The sequence below is a fragment of the Dendrobates tinctorius genome, unplaced genomic scaffold (genome assembly GCF_039654945.1).
Source record: "Dendrobates tinctorius isolate UK_male_01 unplaced genomic scaffold, ASM3965494v1 ptg000035l, whole genome shotgun sequence".
Lineage (NCBI taxonomy): Eukaryota > Metazoa > Chordata > Amphibia > Anura > Dendrobatidae > Dendrobates > Dendrobates tinctorius.
The window spans coordinates 34354543-34377745 of NW_027361703.1; the positions used below are offsets into that span (position 1 = coordinate 34354543).

At 44.4% G+C, this 23203-nt stretch overlaps 1 protein-coding gene across 15 annotated transcripts in view; it reads right to left on the reverse strand.

Annotated features, from left to right (window-relative positions):
- The window catches only part of CADPS2 (calcium dependent secretion activator 2), a 708285-nt gene that overhangs the window by 381244 nt on the left and 303838 nt on the right, over positions 1 to 23203 (reverse strand). For all 15 annotated transcript variants that reach the window (XM_073573395.1, XM_073573389.1, XM_073573398.1 and 12 more), the window contains exon 13: positions 22281 to 22468. In XM_073573395.1, coding sequence (XP_073429496.1) covers positions 22281 to 22468 — 188 coding nt within the window. The remainder of the gene's footprint in view (positions 1 to 22280; positions 22469 to 23203) is intronic.

Sequence of the window (23203 nt, forward strand, 5' to 3'; positions counted from 1 at the left end):
TAAACTAATAGGATTCCCTATTGATCATGATTTGCAAACTATTTGGTATATTCTCTGGTATTTGTCAGAGTACAATTAATTTCAAATTAGTAGGATCTATATTATGTTCACTAAATAAATGTCTGGAAAGACTGACATGTAATTCAGTTTCTGATGTTCTGTCTATGTCTGTTCATCCTCTTACAAAATATTATACTAGTCAGAGAGCCACCATATCATTAGCATTGTTTCATAAGATTTCGGTTAACTGGTATAAAATATCCATTGTATATAAAGCCCCCCTTACACATAGCGATATCGCTAGCAATATCGCTGTAAAGTCACCGATTTTGTGACGTAGCAGCGATATTGTTAGCGATATCGCTACATGTGATACTTACCTCTGACCGGCTCCCCCGCTGATTATCGCTGGTCGCGCGAGAAGGTCCTGGATCATTTCTTGTCGGGCGCTTCCTGTGGCGTCGACGAGCAACGCGTGGACGCGGGCGGGAGGACGTCAGGGTCGCCGCATCTGACAGGAAGTAGCGACCCCCGACCCAGCGATGTTGCTGATGAGATCTGCCTGTGTGGCAGCTCACTAGCGACCACTTAGCGATGCACCAGCGATCCAAATCGTTGTCGGGATCGCTGGTGCATCGCTAAGTGTAACGGTACCCTTACTGAGCAATTGTACCAGTCAAAGTCATACATTTACATATACCTTAGCCACATTCATTAACCTCATAATAATGTAGCCAGTTTTTGCTTTTGAACTTTTCCAAGAGGCAAAACTTTATTTTTAAATTGCGTAGCATTACAAGAACTTTTATTTTTGTGAGATGAGTCACACTTTTGAATGACACTATCAATTTTACCATAAAAGGCATTGAAAAAAATCATCCAAATGGGGAAAAAATGCAATGCAACCATTTCTTTTTTGGTTTCCTTTTAATGGTGTTCACTGTGTGGTGAAAAAGACGTAACAAATTCATCTGGTCAGTATAATTACAGCAATACAAACCTACATAGCTTTTTGAAATGATTTTTGCTACTTAAAAAATTTGGAACGTTGCAGAGAAAATACATAATATGGTTTGTATTGCCATTTTGTTAAATTTGTAATTTTTTTAATTTTTGCATGCTGGGCTGAAATTTTTGTTTATACCTTTTTTGGGGGTACAATTGATGCATGTATAGTTGTGGTGCATCCCTGATCTTTCGATCTTTCAATACCAGTGTGAAAAATGTCACTCAGGAAAGCAAACTGTAAAACATTACATGTATCACACTGGTAATGTCCCTGTCCTTGAAAATAAGCTACAGAGGCAGATTCTTATGGAGATCAATGTCCAGCCTGTAGATCTTAACTGGTAATTTAGATATAAGGAAAAGTGTGGATTACCCTGGAATAAGACATCAGATTGCAGATATCAAGATATAATTTTATTCACCTTACTATCACCTGCATGCCCATGTGGATGGCTTAGGAGGCTTGATTCTACTGACAGATTCCCTTTAAACAATTTTATTTTTTTTAATACAGTTGTGCTCAAATGTTTACATACCCCGGCAGAATTTTTACTTTCTTGTCCTTTTTTCAGAGAGCATGAACACCACCAAAACTTTTTCTCCACTCATGGTCAGTGGTTGGGTGAAGCCATGTATTGTCAAACCACTGTGTTTTCTCTTTTTAAATCGATGTAAATACTTACTGTATGTCCCCCCAAAAAATTGAGAAAAGTATTCAAGGTGTAATACCTTTATTGACTAACCAGAGAAATTATATTTGCAAGCAAGCTTTCAGGGCTCAAAAGGCCCCTTCATCAGGCTAGATTACAAGTGAATTACTGAGAAAAGATGGCAACATTTAAATAGGAATTACAACTGGACATTAGCTAGCATCACCTCTAGACAGGCCAAGGAAATCAAATTAAAGGGAAGGTGCCGCAATTTTATATAATTTGCAAAAAAAGAGTAAGTAACAAAACATGTTGTTTCAGCAAATGTTGTACTAACTAGGATTTATGGTTTGCTTGTAATAATGTTTTCATGTAGCCACTGGGCGCTGCCATCTTGATTTGCAGATCTGTGGAGGACTCATACAGTCTGCAAATATGGCCGTCCCTGGACATAGGAGACTGTGGTCGGTTCCCGACCCCACCATGCAGCCTCATTAGCAGTGAACTGGGCACCCCCCTGTGGGCTGCACCATTCACTGCTGCAGGTGTGGCTGGGCGCCATTTTACTGTAGCCCAGTGCTATCTGCTGAGCTCCACTTTCTGCACTGTGCTTCCTGCTCCACTGTCCTCCTGCTCTGTCTCCGCCTCCTCACTCACAGCCCCAGTGATCTCCGGTAATCTGACACCTTCCCTTTTATGACCGCTTTTATGGCTGTCTGAGGACAGTGACATATACAGCCCATAGTCTAGTGTATGGGGGGGGCAGTTACACCAGTGTGGGCATATCTGTAACACTGTCTCGTGTGATAGTCTGCTGAGCCGTGTATCTAATCCTCCCCTGTGTGATACTGACTGCTGAGCCGTGTATCTAATCCTCCCCTGTGTGATACGGACTGCTGAGCCGTGTATCTAATCCTCTCCTGTGTGATACTGACTGCTGAGCCGTGTATCTAATCCTCTCCTGTGTGATACTGACTGCTGAGCCGTGTATCTAATCCTCCCCTGTATGATACTGACTGCTGAGCCGTGTATCTAATCCTCCCCTGTGTGATACTGACTGCTGAGCCGTGTATCTAATCCTCTCCTGTGTGATACTGACTGCTGAGCCACGTATCTAATCCTCTCCTGTGTGATACTGCCTGCTGAGCCGTGTGTCCAATCCTATCCCGTGTGATACTGTCTGTTGAGCCGTGTATCTAATCCTCCCCTGTGTGATACTGACTGCTGAGCCATGTGTCTAATCCTCTCCTGTGTGATACTGTCTGTTGAGCTATGTATCTAAACCTCTCCTGTGTGATACTGACTGCTCAGCCATGTATCTAATCCTATCCTGTGTGATACTGACTGCTGAGCCGTATATCTAATCCTCTCCTGTGTGATACTGTCTGCTGAGCTGTGTATCTAATCCTATCCTGTGTGATACTGACTGCTCAGCCATGTATCTAATCCTCTCCTGTGTGATACTGACTGCTGAGCTGTGTATCTAATCCTATCCTGTGTGGTACTGTCTGCTGAGCTGTGTATCTAATCCTATCCTGTGTGATACTGACTGCTCAGCCATGTATCTAATCCTATCCTGTGTGATACTGACTGCTGAGCCGTATACAGTGGGGAAAAAAAGTATTTAGTCAGTCAGCAATAGTGCAAGTTCCACCACTTAAAAAGATGAGAGGCGTCTGTAATTTACATCATAGGTAGACCTCAACTATGGGAGACAAACTGAGAAAAAAAAATCCAGAAAATCACATTGTCTGTTTTTTTTTCATTTTATTTGCATATTATGGTGGAAAATAAGTATTTGGTCAGAAACAAAATTTCATCTCAATACTTTGTGATATATCCTTTGTTGGCAATGACAGAGGTCAAACGTTTTCTGTAAGTCTTCACAAGGTTGCCACACACTGTTGTTGGTATGTTGGCCCATTCCTCCATGCAGATCTCCTCTAGAGCAGTGATGTTTTTGGCTTTTCGCTTGGCAACACGGACTTTCAACTCCCTCCAAAGGTTTTCTATAGGGTTGAGATCTGGAGACTGGCTAGGCCACTCCAGGACCTTGAAATGCTTCTTACGAAGCCACTCCTTCGTTGCCCTGGTGGTGTGCTTTGGATCATTGTCATGTTGAAAGACCCAGCCACGTTTCATCTTCAATGCCCTTGCTGATGGAAGGAGGTTTGCACTCAAAATCTCACGATACATGGCCCCATTCATTCTTTCATGTACCCGGATCAGTCGTCCTGGCCCCTTTGCAGAGAAACAGCCCCAAAGCATGATGTTTCCACCACCATGCTTTACAGTAGGTATGGTGTTTGATGGATGCAACTCAGTATTCTTTTTCCTCCAAACACGACAAGTTGTGTTTCTACCAAACAGTTCCAGTTTGGTTTCATCAGACCATAGGACATTCTCCCAAAACTCCTCTGGATCATCCAAATGCTCTCTAGCAAACTTCAGACGGGCTCGGACATGTACAGGCTTAAGCAGTGGGACACGCCTGGCACTGCAAGATCTGAGTCCATGGTGGCGTAGTGTGTTACTTATGGTAGTCCTTGTTACATTGGTCCCAGCTCTCTGCAGTTCATTCACTAGGTCCCCCCGCGTAGTTCTGGGATTTTTGCTCACCGTTCTTGTGATCATTCTGACCCCACGGGGTGGGATTTTGCGTGGAGCACCAGATCGAGGGAGATTATCAGTGGTCTTGTATGTCTTCCATTTTCTAATTATTGCTCCCACAGTTGATTTCTTCACTCCAAGCTGGTTGGCTATTGCAGATTCAGTCTTCCCAGCCTGGTGCAGGGCTACAATTTTGTTTCTGGTGTCCTTTGACAGCTCTTTGGTCTTCATCATAGTGGAGTTTGGAGTCAGACTGTTTGAGGGTGTGCACAGGTGTCTTTTTATACTGATAAGTTTAAACAGGTGCCATTACTACAGGTAATGAGTGGAGGAAAGAGGAGACTCTTAAAGAAGAAGTTACAGGTCTGTGAGAGCCAGAAATCTTGATTGCTTGTTTCTGACCAAATACTTATTTTCCACCATAATATGCAAATAAAATGAAAAAAAAAACAGACAATGTGATTTTCTGGATTTTTTTTTCTCAGTTTGTCTCCCATAGTTGAGGTCTACCTATGATGTAAATTACAGACGCCTCTCATCTTTTTAAGTGGTGGAACTTGCACTCTTGCTGACTGACTAAATACTTTTTTCCCCACTGTATCTAATCCTCTCCTGTGTGATACTGACTGCTGAGCCGTGTATCTACTCCTTTCCTGTGTGATACTGACTGCTGAGCCATGTATCTAATCCTATCCTGTGTGATGCTGACTGCTGAGCCTTGTATCTAATCCTATCCTGTGTGATACTGTGTGCTGAGCCATGTAGCTAATCCTCTCCTGTGTGATACTGACTGCTGAGCCATGTATCTAATCCTATCCTGTGGGATACTGTCTGCTGAGCTGTGTATCTAATCCTATCCTGTGTGATACTGACTGCTCAGCCATGTATCTAATCCTATCCTGTGTGCTACTGACTGCTGAGCCGTATATCTAATCCTATCCTGTGTGATACTGACTGCTGAGCTGTGTATCTAATCCTCTCCTGTGTGATACTGTCTGCTGAGCCGTGTGTCCAATCCTATCCCGTGTGATACTGTCTGTTGAGCCGTGTATCTAATCCTTTCCTGTGTGATACTGACTGCTGAGCCATGTATCTAATCCTATCCTGTGTGATGCTGACTGCTGAGCCGTGTATCTAATCCTATCCTGTGTGATACTGTGTGCTGAGCCGTGTATCTAATCCTATCCTGTGTGATACTGTCTGCTGAGCTGTGTATCTAATCCTATCCTGTGTGATACTGACTGCTCAGCCATGTATCTAATCCTATCCAGTGTGATACTGCTCTACTGAAATACTCTGTGCTGCTGTCACCCTGCTGGTTTTATGTGTGATCTACATGGTGGTATGATCTATATGGCGGCATTATGTGTGAAGTATATGGCGGTATTATGTGAGAACACTATGGCAATATTATCTGCTAAAAGGGGACCCATTCTAGGGTGGTTGTAAGGACTTGGCCTGCATATCCGTTTCTCTGAAATCCTTGCCTTATGTCTGTCGCTCAGTTTCTGCTTTGCCCTTAGTTTAGTTCATTTTTGCCCTCATCCAAGATGGAGTCACGAGCCTCAACGGGGGCCATCTTATTTCCTGTGTTGATCTCTCTTGTTCCTGTCTGCTCTGTATATAAGGATGCTCTGTATGATTACTCATTGCTTGAGTATACTTGTTCTTGGACTTGTTATCAAGCTGGAAGGACTGCTACCTAGCTCGTCTCTTCGTTACCTTGGGATACCCCGCCTGCCTGTGAATCTTGGTCTCATTGTAAAGACTTGTTTCTTCAGGATCAGCTCTGCACCCACCTCCACTTCAAGGACTGTTTCCAGCTAGCAGGCCTGGCCTGCTCTCCAGGTCCTCGGATCTGGCAACTTGGACTTCATACGTCTCCACGGTCTGTACGTTTGCTCACTGCGTTATTATCTTCATCTGCTTTTACCCTGCTGTGTCTTATCTGTAAACCTGCTTGATTCTGATAAATACTACAGAACTGAAAACCTATGAGCTCAGGCCTCTTTTCTGATCCACGTCACTGACCTCCATTACACAGAGTATATAAAGTTATAACAGAATACTCAAGCCATCAAATATGGAGATCTCTGGGTCAGATTCTATGGAGGTACGAATGAAGAAACTTTGCTCATTTCTTTCTGGACTTCATGGGGAGCTGCAGGCTATTAAAACAAAGCTGGGGACCTTAGAATCGCAAACCAATCATAACACAAATGTGGCCGATACGTCTATTCAGGCCTTAGCGTCTCGACTTTCAAATGTAGAGACTGCAGCTGTGGTTGCTGCCCCGGCTCCAATTCCAGCTCCGGGTCCGGGTTTTCCTAAACTCCCACCATTCAGGTTCGGTGGTGAAAGAGAAATTTCAGGGATTTTTGAATCAATGTCAGCTGTATTTCTCTGCACATGCGGCCCAGTTTTTAACTGATCAAGATAAAGTATTGACTATGATTATGTTGCTAACAAACAAAGCGTTAGCCTGGGCTAATCCATTAATTGAGACTAATGATGTATGCCTGAATTCCTTGAATGACTTTACTGCCGCAATGTCTCAAATGTTTGATGACCCCAACCGAAGTTTAACAGCAGAAACCGCATTACTGATACTTCGTCAAGGGAAGCGTCCAGTGGTGGAATATGCAATGGAGTTCCGGAGGTGGGTGCTGGATACGACATTCTGCGATTCTTCAAAGTATGCAGTGTTCAGAAGAGGTTTGTCTGCTTCAATTAAGGACGAACTGGCTCGAGGAGAATCACCTACTAATCTAGCTGACTTTATACATCATTGTGTTCGGATTGACATTCGTCTCACTGAACGTCGACAGGAAAAATGGGCTGAAGCTAATCGTAATAACCTCATGTCTTTCCCTTCCTCCACCAGGGAGGCGTCGAGAAAGACTTTATCCCAGACAGAGTCTGAACCTATGCAGGTCGACGCAGTACGGAGAAAAGTCATTGATACACGTAAGGAACATCGTTTCAAGGAGAACTTGTGTTTCTATTGCGGAAAGTCGGGTCATTATATATCTGAGTGCCCTGGGAAAAATCGCAAGTCCGCAGCTGCAGTGACCGAACTTGACTTTTCAGATGTTTCTTCGGTAGGTTCTCATTCACACAGTCAGGAAATAACGGCTGCAAATTTTGATTTCCCTGATGATTCATCGGAGGCCTCATCACCTGTGGATATCACCTTACTTTCTGCGAGTTCTACCACAGCCAGGAGAGATTCGCTCTGTTGCATTTCTATCAAGTTCTGGGTACATTCCCGCTGGATCACGTGCTCCACCATGATAGACTCTGGAGCTTGCAGCAATCTCATGGACACTTCCTTTGCTGAGAAACATGGCATTCTTTCACGAAAGAGCGACTCTCCGGTGTTTATGGAGACCGTGGACGGGTCTCCATTGATATCTGGGCCTGTAAAACTCGAAACAGTCCCACTAAAGATCCATATGGGGGCAGATCATTTGGAAAAAATGTCTTTTTTACTGATTTCCTCTCCTAATTTTCCTATTATTTTAGGTCTGCCTTGGTTACGGCTGCGTAATCCTACGATCAATTGGACAACAAATGAGTTAAAATTTCCAAATGAATCAGCAGCGTCCAGAGAGCTGGCTCCAGTGAAAACAGCAGGCGCGGTCGACTCGACACTACCGGTAGAGTATCGGGATTTTAGTGATGTGTGTGACAAGAAAAATGCGGATAAATTACCGCCACATCGGCCATATGATTGCCCCGTGGAATTATTGCCTGGTGCCGCAATTCCATTCGGGAGTATTTATCCACTGTCTGGTCCGGAATTAAAAGCTCTTAAAGAGTATATTGACGAAAATTTAGCTAAAGGGTTTATACGACCATCTTCCTCCCCAGCGGGTGCCCCAATCTTCTTTGTCAAAAAGAAAGATGGTTCACTTCGTCCATGCATTGACTACCAGGAGCTCAACAAAATCACAATCAGGAACTCTTACCCACTTCCACTAATTCCCGAATTACTTGAGAGAGTTCGACACGCCAATATCTTCACTAAATTAGATCTTCGTGGAGCATACAATTTAGTACGGCTTCGTCCTGGTGACGAGTGGAAAACAGCATTTGGATCACGTTATGGACATCATGAGTACCTAGTTATGTCTTTTGGCCTCCGTAATGCACCAGCTACGTTCCAGCACTTGGCAAATGATGTTTTCAGAGACATACTTGATATTTTTGTTGTGATTTACTTGGATGACATTTTAATTTTTTCCAGCAATATCGAGGATCATCAGCGACACGTGAAAATGGTTTTGGATCGTCTACGGCAAAATCATTTATACATTAAACTGGAGAAATGTGAGTTTCACAAAACAGAAATTCAATTTTTGGGATATGTTATTTCTCCCCAGGGTCTCAGCATGGATGTAAGCAAGACGCAAGCCATTCAGGAGTGGCCAACTCCCAAATCAGTGAAGGAGGTACAGCGATTCATCGGATTCGCTAATTTCTACAGACGATTCATTAAAAATTTTTCAGCAATCGTTGCACCCATCACTCATTTAACCCGGAAGAAGACACCATTTGTCTGGTCACCTCAAGCTCAAACAGCATTTTCCACATTAAAGTCTAAATTTACGACAGCTCCCGTTCTCGTACATCCTGACCCAGACAAGGCCTTCATAGTGGAAGTGGACGCATCGGACTGTGCGGTAGGGGCCATACTCTCGCAAAGGACAGGTGAGAAAGATCTCTTGCATCCGTGTGCCTTTCTCTCTCAAAAGTTATCACCTGCTGAAAGGAATTACGACGTTGGCAACAAAGAACTGTTAGCCATTATAACCGCATTTAAAGAATGGAGACATCTGTTACAAGGAGCATCCCAACAGATTGTTATAATCACGGATCACCGGAATCTCGAATTTATGAGGTCGGCAAGATGTCTAAAACCCAGATAGGCTCGGTGGAATCTTTTCCTTAACCAGTTTGATTTTGTCATCTCCTATAGGCCGGGCTCTCGTAATGGAAAGGCTGATGCACTGTCCAGGATTCATTCAGATGAAGCAACTCCGGCTTCGCCTCCAAGGACCATTCTATCTGAGAAGAACTTTGTAAGTGTCCTACATAATCAAGATCTTTTAACGGAGATTAAGGAGGCTTATGCTGCAGATTCGCTTTTGGGGCTACCCCCCACCCAGGTAAATCTAACTTTCAAGAATGGACTTTGGTTTCAAGGACAGCGTTTGTATGTTCCAGAAACAGTAAAACTGAGTGTCTTAAAACTAATGCATGACTCAAAGTTTGCCGGCCATAGGGGAGTTCAGAAGACTCAGGAATTTCTGTCTCTTTTTTTTGGTGGCCAACCTTTCGGAAAGATGTGCTTCAGTATGTGTCGTCATGTGAGGTATGTGCCAGGTCAAAAGTTCCTCGCTCTTCACCGACAGGACTCTTGCAACCTCTGCCTGTTCCATCTCGTCCTTGGGGGTCTATTTCAATGGACTTTATTGTTGAGTTGCCTCTGTCACAGGGGAAAAACACAATTCTAGTAGTAGTTGACCGGCTGACTAAAGTTGCTCATTTCATTCCATGTGCTGGTGTACCAACGGCTAAACAAACAGCAGATCTTGTTGTACAAAATGTTCTTCGTTTGCACAGAGCTCCGGATGAAGTAATATCGGATCGTGGGGTACAATTTACCTCACGGTTTTGGCAAAGCTTCTGTGCTGCTCTGGACATCAAAGTAAAATTGTCATCTGCTTTTCATCCACAATCTAACGGCCAAACTGAACGGACCAATCAGACCTTGGAACAATATCTGCGCTGCTATGTGTGCCACCTACAGGACGATTGGGTGAGTTTGCTTCCGTTGGTTGAATTGACATATAATAATTCTCAGAATGCTTCCACCAAATTGTCTCCGTTCTTTGCCAACAAGGGATACCACCCCAGTAGTCTTCCTCGACTTCCAATAGACATGTCTGTGCCTGCGGTAGCTGACCGCATTTCATCCTTGCAGCGCAATTTGGAAGTTCTTAAAGACACTTTAGGTTCAGCACAGGAAAGATACAAGGCAGCAGACAAATTCCGTAAGCCAGCTCCAATGTACAAGGTAGGAGACATGGTTTGGCTCTCAACTAAGAACTTGAAGCTCAGAATCCCAAAGTCTAAACTGGGGCAAAAATATGTCGGCCCATATAAGATCAGCAGTATAGTGAATTCTGTAGCCTGTCGACTCAAGTTGCCTAACTCATTGAAAATTCATCCTGTCTTTCATGTCTCTTTGTTAAAGCCGGCAGTGCCTAACCCTTTTCCCAGATGCACCTCTGCTCCTCCTGACCCAGTTCTCGTTGACGGGCAAGAGGAATTCATCGTGGAAAGGATCTTGGATTCACGGGTTCATAGGAGACGTCTCCAATACTTGGTAAAATGGCAAGGATATTCGGCTGAAGAGAATTCCTGGGAAACAGTGGAGAACGTCCATGCTCCTCACTTAATCAGACTGTTCCACAGCAGATATCCCAATAAGCCGGACTTAAGATCGTCCAGAGGACGTCTTTTAAGGGGAGAGTAATGTAAGGACTTGGCCTGCATATCAGTTTCTCTGAAATCCTTGCCTTATGTCTGTCGCTCAGTTTCTGCTTTGCCCTTAGTTTAGTTCATTTTTGCCTTCACCCAAGATGGAGTCACGAGCCTCAACGGGGGACAATTTCCTGTGTTGATCTCTCTTGTTCCTGTCTGCTCTGTATATAAGGATGCTCTGTATGATTACTCATTGCTTGAGTATACTTGTTCTTGGACTTGTTATCAAGCTGGAAGGACTGCTACCTAGCTCGTCTCTTCATTACCTTGGGATACCCCGCCTGCCTGTGAATCTTGGTCTCATTGTAAAGACTTGTTTCTTCGGATCAGCTCTGCACCCACCTCCACTTCAAGGACTGTTTCCGGCTAGCATGCCTGGCCTGCTCTCCAGGTCTCCAGATCTGGCAACTTGGACTTCATACGTCTCCACGGTCTGTACGTTTGCTCACGGCGTTATTATCTTCATCTGCTTTTACCCTGCTGTGTCTTATCTGTAAACCTGCTTGATTCTGATAAATACTACAGAACTGAAAACCTATGAGCTCAGGCCTCTTTTCTGATCCACGTCACTGACCTCCATTACACAGAGTATATAAAGTTGTAACAGTGGTTCTGGCTGAGCACCTGCACACGGGTCAGGGGAGGGCTGGTGAGGCAGCTGAAGAGAGGGGTCTCATTTTTATCGTTACTGTATGGCTACATTTCCCCCAGCCTGCTTCCCAGCGTCACCCCGGACTGCGCCTGTCGCCTCGCTTTCACACATCGCCAGGACAGGATCTGAGGAGGAGAATGGGGTCTTTGCCTGCAAAGTCTGGATCAGAACAGGCCATCAATCAGCAGAAATATTTCCTGGATTTCTGTGCTGCTGTCACCCTGCGCCTCCCCCATATATCTCCCTCTGTGCCCCCCATAGACCAGCACACTGCTCTCCTGAAATACTCTGTGCTGCTGCCACCCTGCTCCTCCACCATATATCTCCCTCCGTACCCCCCATAGACCAGCACACTGCTCTCCTGAAATACTCTGCGCTGCTGTCACTCTGCTCCTCCCCCATATATCTCCCTCTGTGCCCCCCATAGACCAGCACACTGCTCTCCTGAAATACTCTGTGCTGCTGCCTCCCTGCTCCTCCCCATATATCTCCCTCTGTGCCCCCCATAGACCAGCACACTGCTCTCCTGAAATACTCTGTGTTGCTGCCACCCTGCTCCTCCACCATATATCTCCCTCTGTACCCCCCATAGACCAGCACACTGCTCTCCTGAAATACTCTGCGCTGCTGTCACCCTGCTCCTCCCCCATATATCTCCCTCTGTGCCCCCCATAGACCAGCACACTGCTCTCCTGAAATACTCTGTGCTGCTGCCTCCCTGCTCCTCCCCATATATCTCCCTCTGGCCCCCCATAGACCAGCACACTGCTCTCCTGAAATACTCTGTGCTGCTGCCACCCTGCTCCTCCACCATATATCTCCCTCTGTACCCCCCATAGACTAGCACACTGCTCTCCTGAAATACTCTGCGCTGCTGTCACCCTGCTCCTCCCCCATATATCTCCCTCTGTGCCCCCCATAGACCAGCACACTGCTCTCCTGAAATACTCTGTGCTGCTGCCACCCTGCTACTCCACCATATATCTCCCTCTGTGCCCCCCATAGACCAGCACACTGCTCTCCTGAAATACTCTGTGCTGCTGCCACCCTGCTACTCCACCATATATCTCCCTCTGTGCCCCCCATAGACCAGCACACTGCTCTCCTGAAATACTCTGTGCTACTGTCACCCTACTCCTCCCCCATATATCTCCCTCTGTGCCCCCCATAGACCAGCACACTGCTCTCCTGAAATACTCTGTGCTGCTGTCACCCTGCTCCTCCCCCATATATCTACCTCTGTGCCCCCCACAGACTAGCACACTGCTCTCCTGAAATACTCTGTGCTGCTGTCACCCTGCTCCTCCACCATATATCTCCCTCTGTGCCCCCCATAGACCAGCACACTGCTCTCCTGAAATACTCTGCGCTGCTGTCACCCTGCTCCTCCCCCATATACCTCCCTCTGTGCCCCCCCATAGACCAGCACACTGCTCTCAAATACTCTGTGCTGCTGTCTCCCTGCTCCTCCACCATATATCTCCCTCTGTGCCCCCCATAGAGTAGCACACTGCTCTCCTGACATACTCTGTGCTGCTGTCACCCTGCTCCTCCCCCATATATCTCCCTCTGTGCCCCCCATAGACTAGCACACTGCTCTCCTGAAATACTATGTGCTGCTGTCACCCTGCTCCCAGAATCCTTGCTGCCTGCCATCCTCAGTGACCGAAGACCCCATTCCTCTCCTCAGATCCTGTCCTGGCGTTGTGTGAAAGCGAGGCGACAGGGGCCTGATGTATGGTGGAAAGAGCAGAGTGACAGCAGAACAGAGTATTTCAGGAGAGCAGTGTGCTGGTCTATGGGGGGCGCCCTGTTCGGTGCCAGGGATTGTACATAGAGCGCTGTGTTTTATACACATGGATGGACCGTCTGCTTGTCTGCTCCACAGAAATCCAGGAAGCATTTCTGCTGATTGATGACCTGTTCTGATCCAGACTTTACATGCAGAGACAGTCAGTAACTTTGCAGGCCCCATCAAAATGGCTGCTCACTGTGTTCCTAGATGTCATAGGTTTTTGTGCCAGATTTCAGTAGCTGCTCCCCCTAGTGTTAAGTGGAAATGCCAAATTTTTTAAAATTATTTTTCATATTTTGCAAAATTAAAAACAAATGATATTTTTTAAGAAAATGTAAACATTAATTCTTTACATTTTTTCAATTGCTGAGAAATTTTTTGGATGGCACCTTCCCTTTAACCCCTTCACTACCAAGGGTGGTTTGCACGTTAACTACCGGGCCAATTTTTACAATTCTGACCACTGTACCTTTATGAGGTCATAACTCTGGAACGCTTCTATGGATCCCGGTGATTCTGACATTGTTTTCTCGTGACATATTGTACTTCATGTTAGTGGTAAAATTGCATTCAAATAACTTGCGTTTATTTGTGAAAAAAACGGAAATTTGGCGAAAATTTTGAAAATTTCGCAATTTTCCAACTTTGAATTTTTATGCCCTTAAATCACAGCGATACGGCACACAAAAAACTTAATACATAACATTTCCCACATGTTTACTTTACATCAGCACAGTTTTGGAACCAAAATTTTTTTTTGTTAGGAAGTTATAAGGGTTAAAAATTGACCAGCGATTTCTCATTTTTGCAACACCATTTTATTTTTAGGGACCACTTCACATTTGAAGCCACTTTGAGGGGTCTATATGATAGAAAATACCCAAAAGTGACACCATTCTAAAAACTGCACCCCTTAAGGTGCTTAAAACCACATTCAAGAAGTTTATTAACCCTTTAGGTGCGTCACAGGAATTTTTTGAATATTAAAAAAAAAAAGAACATTTAACTTTTTTTCACAAAAAAAATACTTCAGGTTCAATTTTCTTTATTTTACCAAGGGTAACAGGAGAAATTGGACTGCAAGACTTATTGTGCAATTTGTCCTGAGTACGCTGATACCTGATATGTGGGGGGAACCACTGTTTCGGCGCATGGCAGAGCTCAGAATGGAAGGAGCGCCGTTTGACTTTTTCAATGCAAAATTGGCTGGAATTCAGATCGGACGCCATGTCACGTTTGGCGAGCCCCTGATGTACCTAAACAGTGGAAACCCCCCCAAGTGACCCCATTTTGGAAACTAGACCCCCCCAAGGAACTTATCTAGATATGTGGTGAGAACTTTGAACCCACAAGGGCTTCACAGAAGTTTATAACGTACAGCGGTACAATTAAAAAATCATATTTTTTCCACAAAAATGATCTTTTCACCCCCAATTTTTATTTTTCCAAGGGTAACAGGACCCTAAAAGTTATTGTGCAATTTGTCCTGAGTACGCTGATACCCCATATGTGGGTGTAAATGACTATTTGGGCGCATAGCAGAGCTCGGAAGGGAAGCAGCGCCATTTGACGTTTTTGGCTAGAATTGAGATCGGACACCATGTCGCGATTGGAAAACCCCTGATGTACCAAAACAGTGGAAACCCCCCACAAATGACACCATTTTGGAATCTAGACCCCCCAAGGAACTTATCTAGATGTGTGGTGAGAACTTTGAACCCCCAAGGGCTTCACAGAAGTTTATAACGTACAGCAGTACAATTAAAAAATCATATTTTTTCCACAAAAATGATCTTTTCACCCTCAATTCTTATTTTTCCAAAAGTAACAGGACCCTAAAAGATATTGTGCAATTTATCCTGAGTACGCTGATACCCCACATGTGGGGGTAAACCACTATTTGGGCGTATGGCAGAGCTCGGAAGGGAAGCAGCGCCATTTGACGTTTTTGGCTGGAATTGAGATCGGACACCATGTCGCGTTAGGAAAGCCCCTGATGTACCAAAACAGTAGAAACCCCCCACAAATGACACCATTTTGGAAACTAGACCCCCCAAGGAACTTATCTAGATGTGTGGTGAGCACTTTGAACCCCCTAGTGTATCACTGAAGTTTATAACGTCCGGGCGTGAAAATAAAAAAATCGTATTTTTTCCACAAACATGATCTTTTAGTCCCCATTTTTTTATTTTCCCAAGGGTAACAGGAGAAATTGGACCCCAAAAGTTGTTGTCCAATTTGTCCTGAGTACGCTGATACCTCATATGTGGGAGAAAACTACTGTATGGGCACACGTCGGGGCTCGGAAGGGAAGTAGTGACGTTTTGGAATGCAGACTTTGATGGAATGGTCTGCGGGTGTCATGTTGCGTTTGGAGAGCCCCTGATGTACCTAAATAGTGGAAACCCCCCACAAGTGACCCCATTTTGGAAACTAGACCCCCTAATGAACTTATCTAGATGTGTGGTGAGCACTTTGAACCCCCCAGTGCTTCACAGAAGTTTATAACGACCGGGCGTGAAAATAAAAATATCGTATTTTTTCAACAAACATCATCTTTTAGTCCCCATTTTTTATTTTCCCAAGGGTAACAGGAGAAATTGGACCCCAAAAGTTGTTGTCCAATTTGTCCTGAGTACGCTGATACCTCATATGTGGGAGAAAACTACTGTATGGGCACACGTCGGGGCTCGGAAGGGAAGTAGTGACGTTTTGGAATGCAGACTTTGATGGAATGGTCTGCGGGTGTCATGTTGCGTTTGGAGAGCCCCTGCTGTACCTAAACAGTGGAAACCCCCCACAAGTGACCCCATTTTGGAAACTAGACCCCCTAATGAACTTATCTAGATGTGTGGTGAGCACTTTGAACCCCCCAGTGCTTCACAGAAGTTTATAACGACCGGGCGTGAAAATAAAAATATCGTATTTTTTCAACAAACATCATCTTTTAGTCCCCATTTTTTTTATTTTCCCAAGGGTAACAGGAGAAATTGGACCCCAAAAGTTGTTGTCCAATTTGTCCTGAGTACGCTGATACCTCATATGTGGGAGAAAACTACTGTATGGGCACACGTCGGGGCTCGGAAGGGAAGTAGTGACGTTTTGGAATGCAGACTTTGATGGATTGGTATGCGGGTGTCATAAGCGTTTGGAGAGCCCCTAATGTACCTAAACTATTGAAACTCCCCACAAGTGACCCCATTTTGGAAACTAGACCCCCCACCGAGCTTATCTAGATGTGTGGAGAGCACTTTGAACCCCCAAGTGCTTCACAGAAGTTTATAACGCCTGGGCGTGAAAATAAAAAAAAAAAAATTTTTTCCGCAAAATTATATTTTTGCCCCCAATTTTTTATTTTCCTAAGGGTAACAGGAGAAATTGGACCCCAAAAGTTGTTTTGTAATTTGTCCTGAGTAGGCTGATACCCTACATGTGGGGGTAAAACACTGTTTGGGCACATGGCAGAGCTTGGAAGGGAAGGAGCACCATTTGACTTTTTCAACGCAGAATTGGCTGGAATTAAGATCAGACGCCATGTTGCCTTTGGAGAGCACCTGATGTGCCCAAACAGTGGAAACCCCCAATTATAACTCCAACCCGAACCTCAACACACCCCTAACCCTAATCTGAGCCCTAGCCCTAACCCTAGCCCTAACCCTAACCCTAGCCCTAACCCTAGCCCTAACCATACCGGGAAAATGGAAATAAATACATTTTCTTTTAGTTTTATTATTTTTCCCTAACTAAGGGGGTGATAACGGGGGGTTTGATTTACGATTTATGGCGGTTTTTATGTTTGGCGGCTGTCGCACGCTAAAAGACGCTTTTTATTGTAAACATAGTTTTTGCATCACCACATATTAAGAGCTATAATTTTTCCGTATTTTGACCCACCGAGCCATGTGAGGTCTTATTTTTTGTGGGACGAGTTGACGTTTTTATTGGTACCATTTTCGGGCACGTGACATTTTTTGATCGCTTTTTATTCCGATTTTTGGGACGCAGAATGAACAAAAACCAGCGTTTCTTTTGGGGGGGTGCGTTTACACCGTTCCGCGTGCGGTAAAATTAATAAAGCGGTTTTATTCTTCGGGTCAGTACGGTTACAGCGATACCTCATTTAGGTCGTTTTTTTATGTTTTGTCGGTTTTTTGCAATGAAAACTATTTTATATAAAAAATAATTATTTTTGTATCGCTTTATTCTGCGAGCTATAACTTTTTTATTTTTTTGCGGATGATGCTGTATGGTGGATCGTTTTTTGCGGGACAAGATGACGTTTTCAGCGGTACCATGCATATTTATATGCGTCTTTTTGATCGCGCGTTATTGCACTTTTTGTTCGGTGGTATGATAATAAATCATTATTTTTTGCTTCGTTTTTTATTTTTATTTTTTAAGGGGTTCGCTAAAGGGGTTAACTAATGGGACAGTTTTATAGGGCAGGTCATTACGGACGCGGCGATACCAAATATGTGTACTTTTATTGTTTTTGTTTATTTTGAAAAAATGGATTTATTGGGGAATATTTTTTTTTTTTTTACTGATTTATTTAGCGATTTTTTTTTAAATTATTTTTAACACTTTTTTTTTTTTTTTTTACTTTATTACCTTGTCCCAGGTGGGACATCACTGTCCTGTGACAGATCGCTGATCTGTCACATCACAGATCACTGTGACAGATCAGCGATCTGTCACAGGCACTGCTGCAGACTTCCTCATGCCTGCGCTTTGCAGGCAGTGAGGAAGTCAGCTCCCTGCAGGCCCTCGTCGCCATCTTGGATCCGGGGGCCTGTAGGGAAAGAGCCCCCCGCAGCAGCGCTGCACATTGCGCTGCCGTGGGGGGCTCAGGGAAGCACTGAGGGAGCCCCCTCCCTGCCGATGCTTCCCTTTAACCCCCGGTACACCGCGATCGCGTTTGATCGCGGTGTGCAAGGGGTTAACGTGTCGGGGGCGGTCCGTGACCGCCCCTGACACATTGTGCCAGGTGTCAGCTATGATAATTAGCTGACACTCGGCCGCGATCAGCGGCGCTCACCACGTGGGCGCCGCTGATCGCGATGACGTAATATTCCGTCCATGGTAATTAGGTCCATGGACACATGGACGGAATATTACGTCAATTGTAGGTAAGGGGTTAAGCTTTTTGTTACACATGCAGATGAGGACCAAGTGTTCTATTAGAGATCTGAAGACCTTCTTGTGGAGGTGTGAACTGGAACATATTTATAAATTTATACCCCCAAATCTTCCTTTCTCTGTCACTATGGGAGTATAAATTTATAAATATGTTCCAATCGCTAACAATAGGACTGAATTTGACACCTGAGTTCATGACTCATTACATGAACACAGTTCACACCTCCACAAGAAGGTCTTCAGATCTCTAATAGAACACTTGGGTCCTCATCTGCATGTGTAACAAAAAGCTTAATTTGATTTCCCTGGCCTGTCTATAGCTAGCATCATCTCATGTCCTGTTGTAATTCCTATTTAAATGTTGTCATCTTTTCTCAGTAATTCACTTGTAATCTAGCCTGATGAAGGGGCCTTTTGAGCCCTGAAAGCTTGCTTGCAAATATAATTTCTCTGGTTAGCCAATAAAGGTATCACACCTTGAATACTTTTCTCTTTTTAAATCATAATGACAACCCAAAACATCCAAATAACCCTGACCAAAGTTTACATACCCCATTTCTTAATACCATAGTACTGCCCCCTCTAACATTAATGACAGCTTGAAGTCTTTTGTGGTAGTCGTGAAAAAGGTTCTTTATTTTCTCAGATGGTAAAGCTGCCCATTCTTCTTGGCAAAAAGCCTCCAGTTTCTGTAAATTACTGGGCTGTTTAGCATGAACTGCTTGAGATCTCCCCAGAGTGGCTCAATGATATTGAGATCAGGAGACTGAGATGGCCACTCCAGAACCTTCACTTTGTTCTACTGTAGCCAATGACAGGTCGATTAAGCCTTGTGTTTTGGATCGTTGTCATGTTGGAATGTCCAAGTATGTCCGATGCGCAACTTCTGGGCTGATGATTGCAAATTTGCCTCCAGTATATGCTGATAATGTGCTGCATTCATCTTTCCTTCAATACTGACCAAGTTTCCTGTGCTTTTACAGCTCACACAACCCCAAAATATCTGCGATCCACCTCCGTGCTTTACTTTTGGAATGGTGTTCCTTTCATCATAGGCCTTGTTGATCTCTCTCCAAAAGTAAAGTTTATGATTGTGGCCAAAAAGTTCAATTGTTGAGGATTGTTTCTGTGCTGTTTTGCATATTGTGGGCGAGATACTTTGTGGCATTTGCTTTGTAGTGGCTTTCTTCTGGCGACTCGACCATGCAGCCCATTTTTCTTCAAGTGCCTCATTATTGTGCATCTTGAAACACACACACCATTAGTTTTCAGAGACACCAGTATTTCATATGATGTTATTTGTGGGTTTTTCTTTGCATCCCGAACAATTTTCCAGGCAGTTGTGGACAAAATTTTAGTTGGTCTACCTGACCATGGTTTTGTTTTCACAGAACCCTGATTTACCATTTGTTAATCACACTTTGAATGCTGCTGACTGGCATTATCAATTCCTTGGATATCTTTTTGTATCCCTTTCCTGTTTTATACAGTCCAACTACCTTTTCCTGTAGATCCATTGACAATTCTTTTGCTTTCCCCATGACTCACAATCCAGAAACATCCGTGGTTGAATGAAAGATGCAAGATAATGTCTAGATCCCAGAAATTCACTAAGCTTTTATGCAAACAGACTGATTACAAGCAAACAGGTCACAGGTGAGGATGTTACCTTTAGTAGCCATTCAAACCCATTTGTTTCAACTTCTGTGCATGTTATCAGGCCAAAAACACCAGGGTATGTAAACTTTTGATCAGGGTCATTTGTATGTTTTGGGTTGTCATTATGATTTAACAAGAGAAAACACAGTAGTATGACAATAAATGGCTTCACCCAACCACTAACCATGAATGGAGAAAAAGTTTTGGTGTTATCATTCATATTCTCTGAAAAAAGGCCAAGAAAGCAAAAATTCTGCCGGGGTATGTAAACTTTTGAGCACAACTGTATATCAGACTTTTACGAATAGAGCAATATCAAATATGCTTTTTTAATTTCCTTATTTTAGGATGGGGAAAAGAGGGTAATTGAACATTTTATATTCTCTTCATTTTATTATAAAAACATTTATTTGTATATTACTTTTCCCTTTATTGTCTAGTCCCCCTAGAAGACTTGAACCTCCAATTGTTTGATATATTGTATTAAATACTAGAACACTTAAGTTCGGTAGTACCGTATTTTTCGGACCATAAGACGCACTTTTTTCCCCAAAAATTTCTTGGGAAAGTGGGGGGTGCGTCTTATGGTCGCAATATACTTACATCCGTCCATGGCTGGTGCGGGTGCCGCGGGGCTCTGTGGTGCGGTGGTGGCAGCGGCTCTCTGTGCTCCGTGGGGGGCTCCGACGGCATTTCCTCAAAGCCCGGAGGCCCCCACACATCCGTTGCTGGCTGCCGCCATGTTGCGGTGGCCTCCGGGAACATGGACGTCGGGAAGATGGCTGCCGGTTCGGGGACGGCGCATGCGCAGGTTCAGATCTCGTGGGGATGATATCTCGTTGCCGAGATTTGAATCTCGTCTCCCGAGATCTCGTGACGAGATCTGAACCTGCGCATGCGCCGTCCCCGAACCGGCGGCCATCTTCCCGGCGTCCATGTTCCTGGAGGCCACTGCAACATGGCGGCAGCCAGCAACGGATGTGCGGGGGCCTCCGGGCTTCGAGGAATTGCCAGCGGAGCCGCCACCCTTTGCACCGGAGCACAGCCCGCCGCCACCCTCACCCCACAGAGCCCACCTGCCCCAGCCCAGCTGCCTCAGCCCAGCCCACCTGCCCCAGCACAGCGGCCACAGCCCAGCACAGCCCACCAGTCCCAGCCCAGCACAGCTCACCTGCCCCAGCACAGCACACCTGCCCCAGCACAGCTGCCCCAGCACAGCCCACCTGCCCCAGCACAGCCCACCTGCCCCAGCCTAGCTGCCCCAGCACAGCCCAGCTGCCCCAGCCCACCTGCCCCAGCACAACCAACCTGCCCCAGCACAGAGCCACCGCACCAGCCTGGACCCCTGAATGACCCCTGTGACCAGTCCTCCACCTGTGCCGGATCCCTTCACAGGTAAGCTGAATTCGGACTGTAAGACGGACCCCCATTTGACACATTATTTTTTTCCCTATTTTCCTTCTGAAAATTGGGGTGCGTCTTATGGTCCGGTGAGTCTTATAGTCCGAAAAATACGGTACATAGCAAAAAATTATTTCTTATGTGTCTGAGCTTCATAGCACAGTGATCTCCGCTTTAGGCTGGGCTTCATAGGTGTACTAATAATTGAATCAGGAGCCCTCAGGAGATTCCCCCGCTGTGACAGCAGCCCATTGGCACCCCCTACTATCCCGTCGCAAATGAAGGGGTGGAGTATGGAGTGAAAATGAGCACCCCATAGGGACTGTGAAAACTTAAAGTCTCTGACAGGGGTATTTAAGCACTTCAATAGCAGGAGAGAGACATGACACTTTGCAGAAGTGAGCGGTGCTGGAGTAACTCTTTAACCATCACTGGCGTGTTATAGTGACTCTTGAAAGGTAGAACTGGCAATTTTATTCTTCATGGTTTTAGGACTTTGCTAGAGTGAGCCATTTTTGGAAAGCCATTGCTGTGACTAAATACTTTATGGTAGTGTGAATACAAAAATTAAATTCAACTTTAGGGACAGTACATTTGTTGAAAGGTTTCCTTTAAGCAAAAACTACTCTTATATAATGAAGAAATAAACAGTAACATATCAAATACTCTTTGACAAAGTAGAAAAGTAATTGTGTATATTATCGCAAAAATATAATGTCAATCACAAATATGCAAGCTACATTTCTCATCAGTCTTTAATTATTGCATAAGCAAAGACTTCTTTCCTCAATGGATAGATATTGCCTGTTGATACCTGTTTCCGTGAACATGAGACGCACAGAACGCAAAGCTGTAATGAAGCAGTGTTGGGTCTATCACAGACCCCGTCTCAGCGTTGTCAATCAGTTCTTTAAGGTAGCAGAGATGACGATGGCAGCCACGTACACCATATCGTGCACAGTACTCATCTAGTACAAAAACTTGACCAGGACTGAACCAACCCTATTAAGAAAGTGAGAAAGAAACAGTTAATCATGAGACAAGAAAAATAGTAAGTCTAAATAAACAATTTGGGTTCTAATTTGAACTGTTTCAAAGCGAATTTTCTGATAACTTAAGGGGAACCTGACAGGAGGTTTATGCTGCCTGAGCCACAGGCAGAATGTATCAGACACTGGCTGCATTATTGCAGCCGGGTATCTTTCATTTTGAAACTCTGCAAGGAGAAGACAAACTTGGAAGAGCCAGTTGGGGATAATATGTCATGGATCATACCCCTCATCCAGATTGACCACTCTCTTGTTATACACACACACATAGAGAAAGACCTGTCATTCGAGAAGAGTGGGGCAAGGCTCTTGGACTAGTCATTCGAAAATGCATAGTTCCTGGCCGGCTTTACAAAGTTTGCTTCAGTGTGGAACATACCTGTCTACAAAGATACAGACATTGTCTGCTTCATGCTGCTAGTGGTTAGGGCAGCATAAATCTGATTTCAAGTTCCTTTTACAGTAGGAAACAGGGCCATCAAGTAATGAGACAAAACAAACAACAAATTCATAGTAATTATCCAACATTTTATATAGTGCTACAGAGGGTTTCAGTTAAAAGAAAAAAGGGTTTAGTACCGTGTTAACCAGTTGAAAAAAAAGTTTGCTCTCAGTGGGAAAAACAAGATAATCTTATAGCTATGATACCTTTTATTGGCTAACAAAAATAAAATAAATGATGTTACAA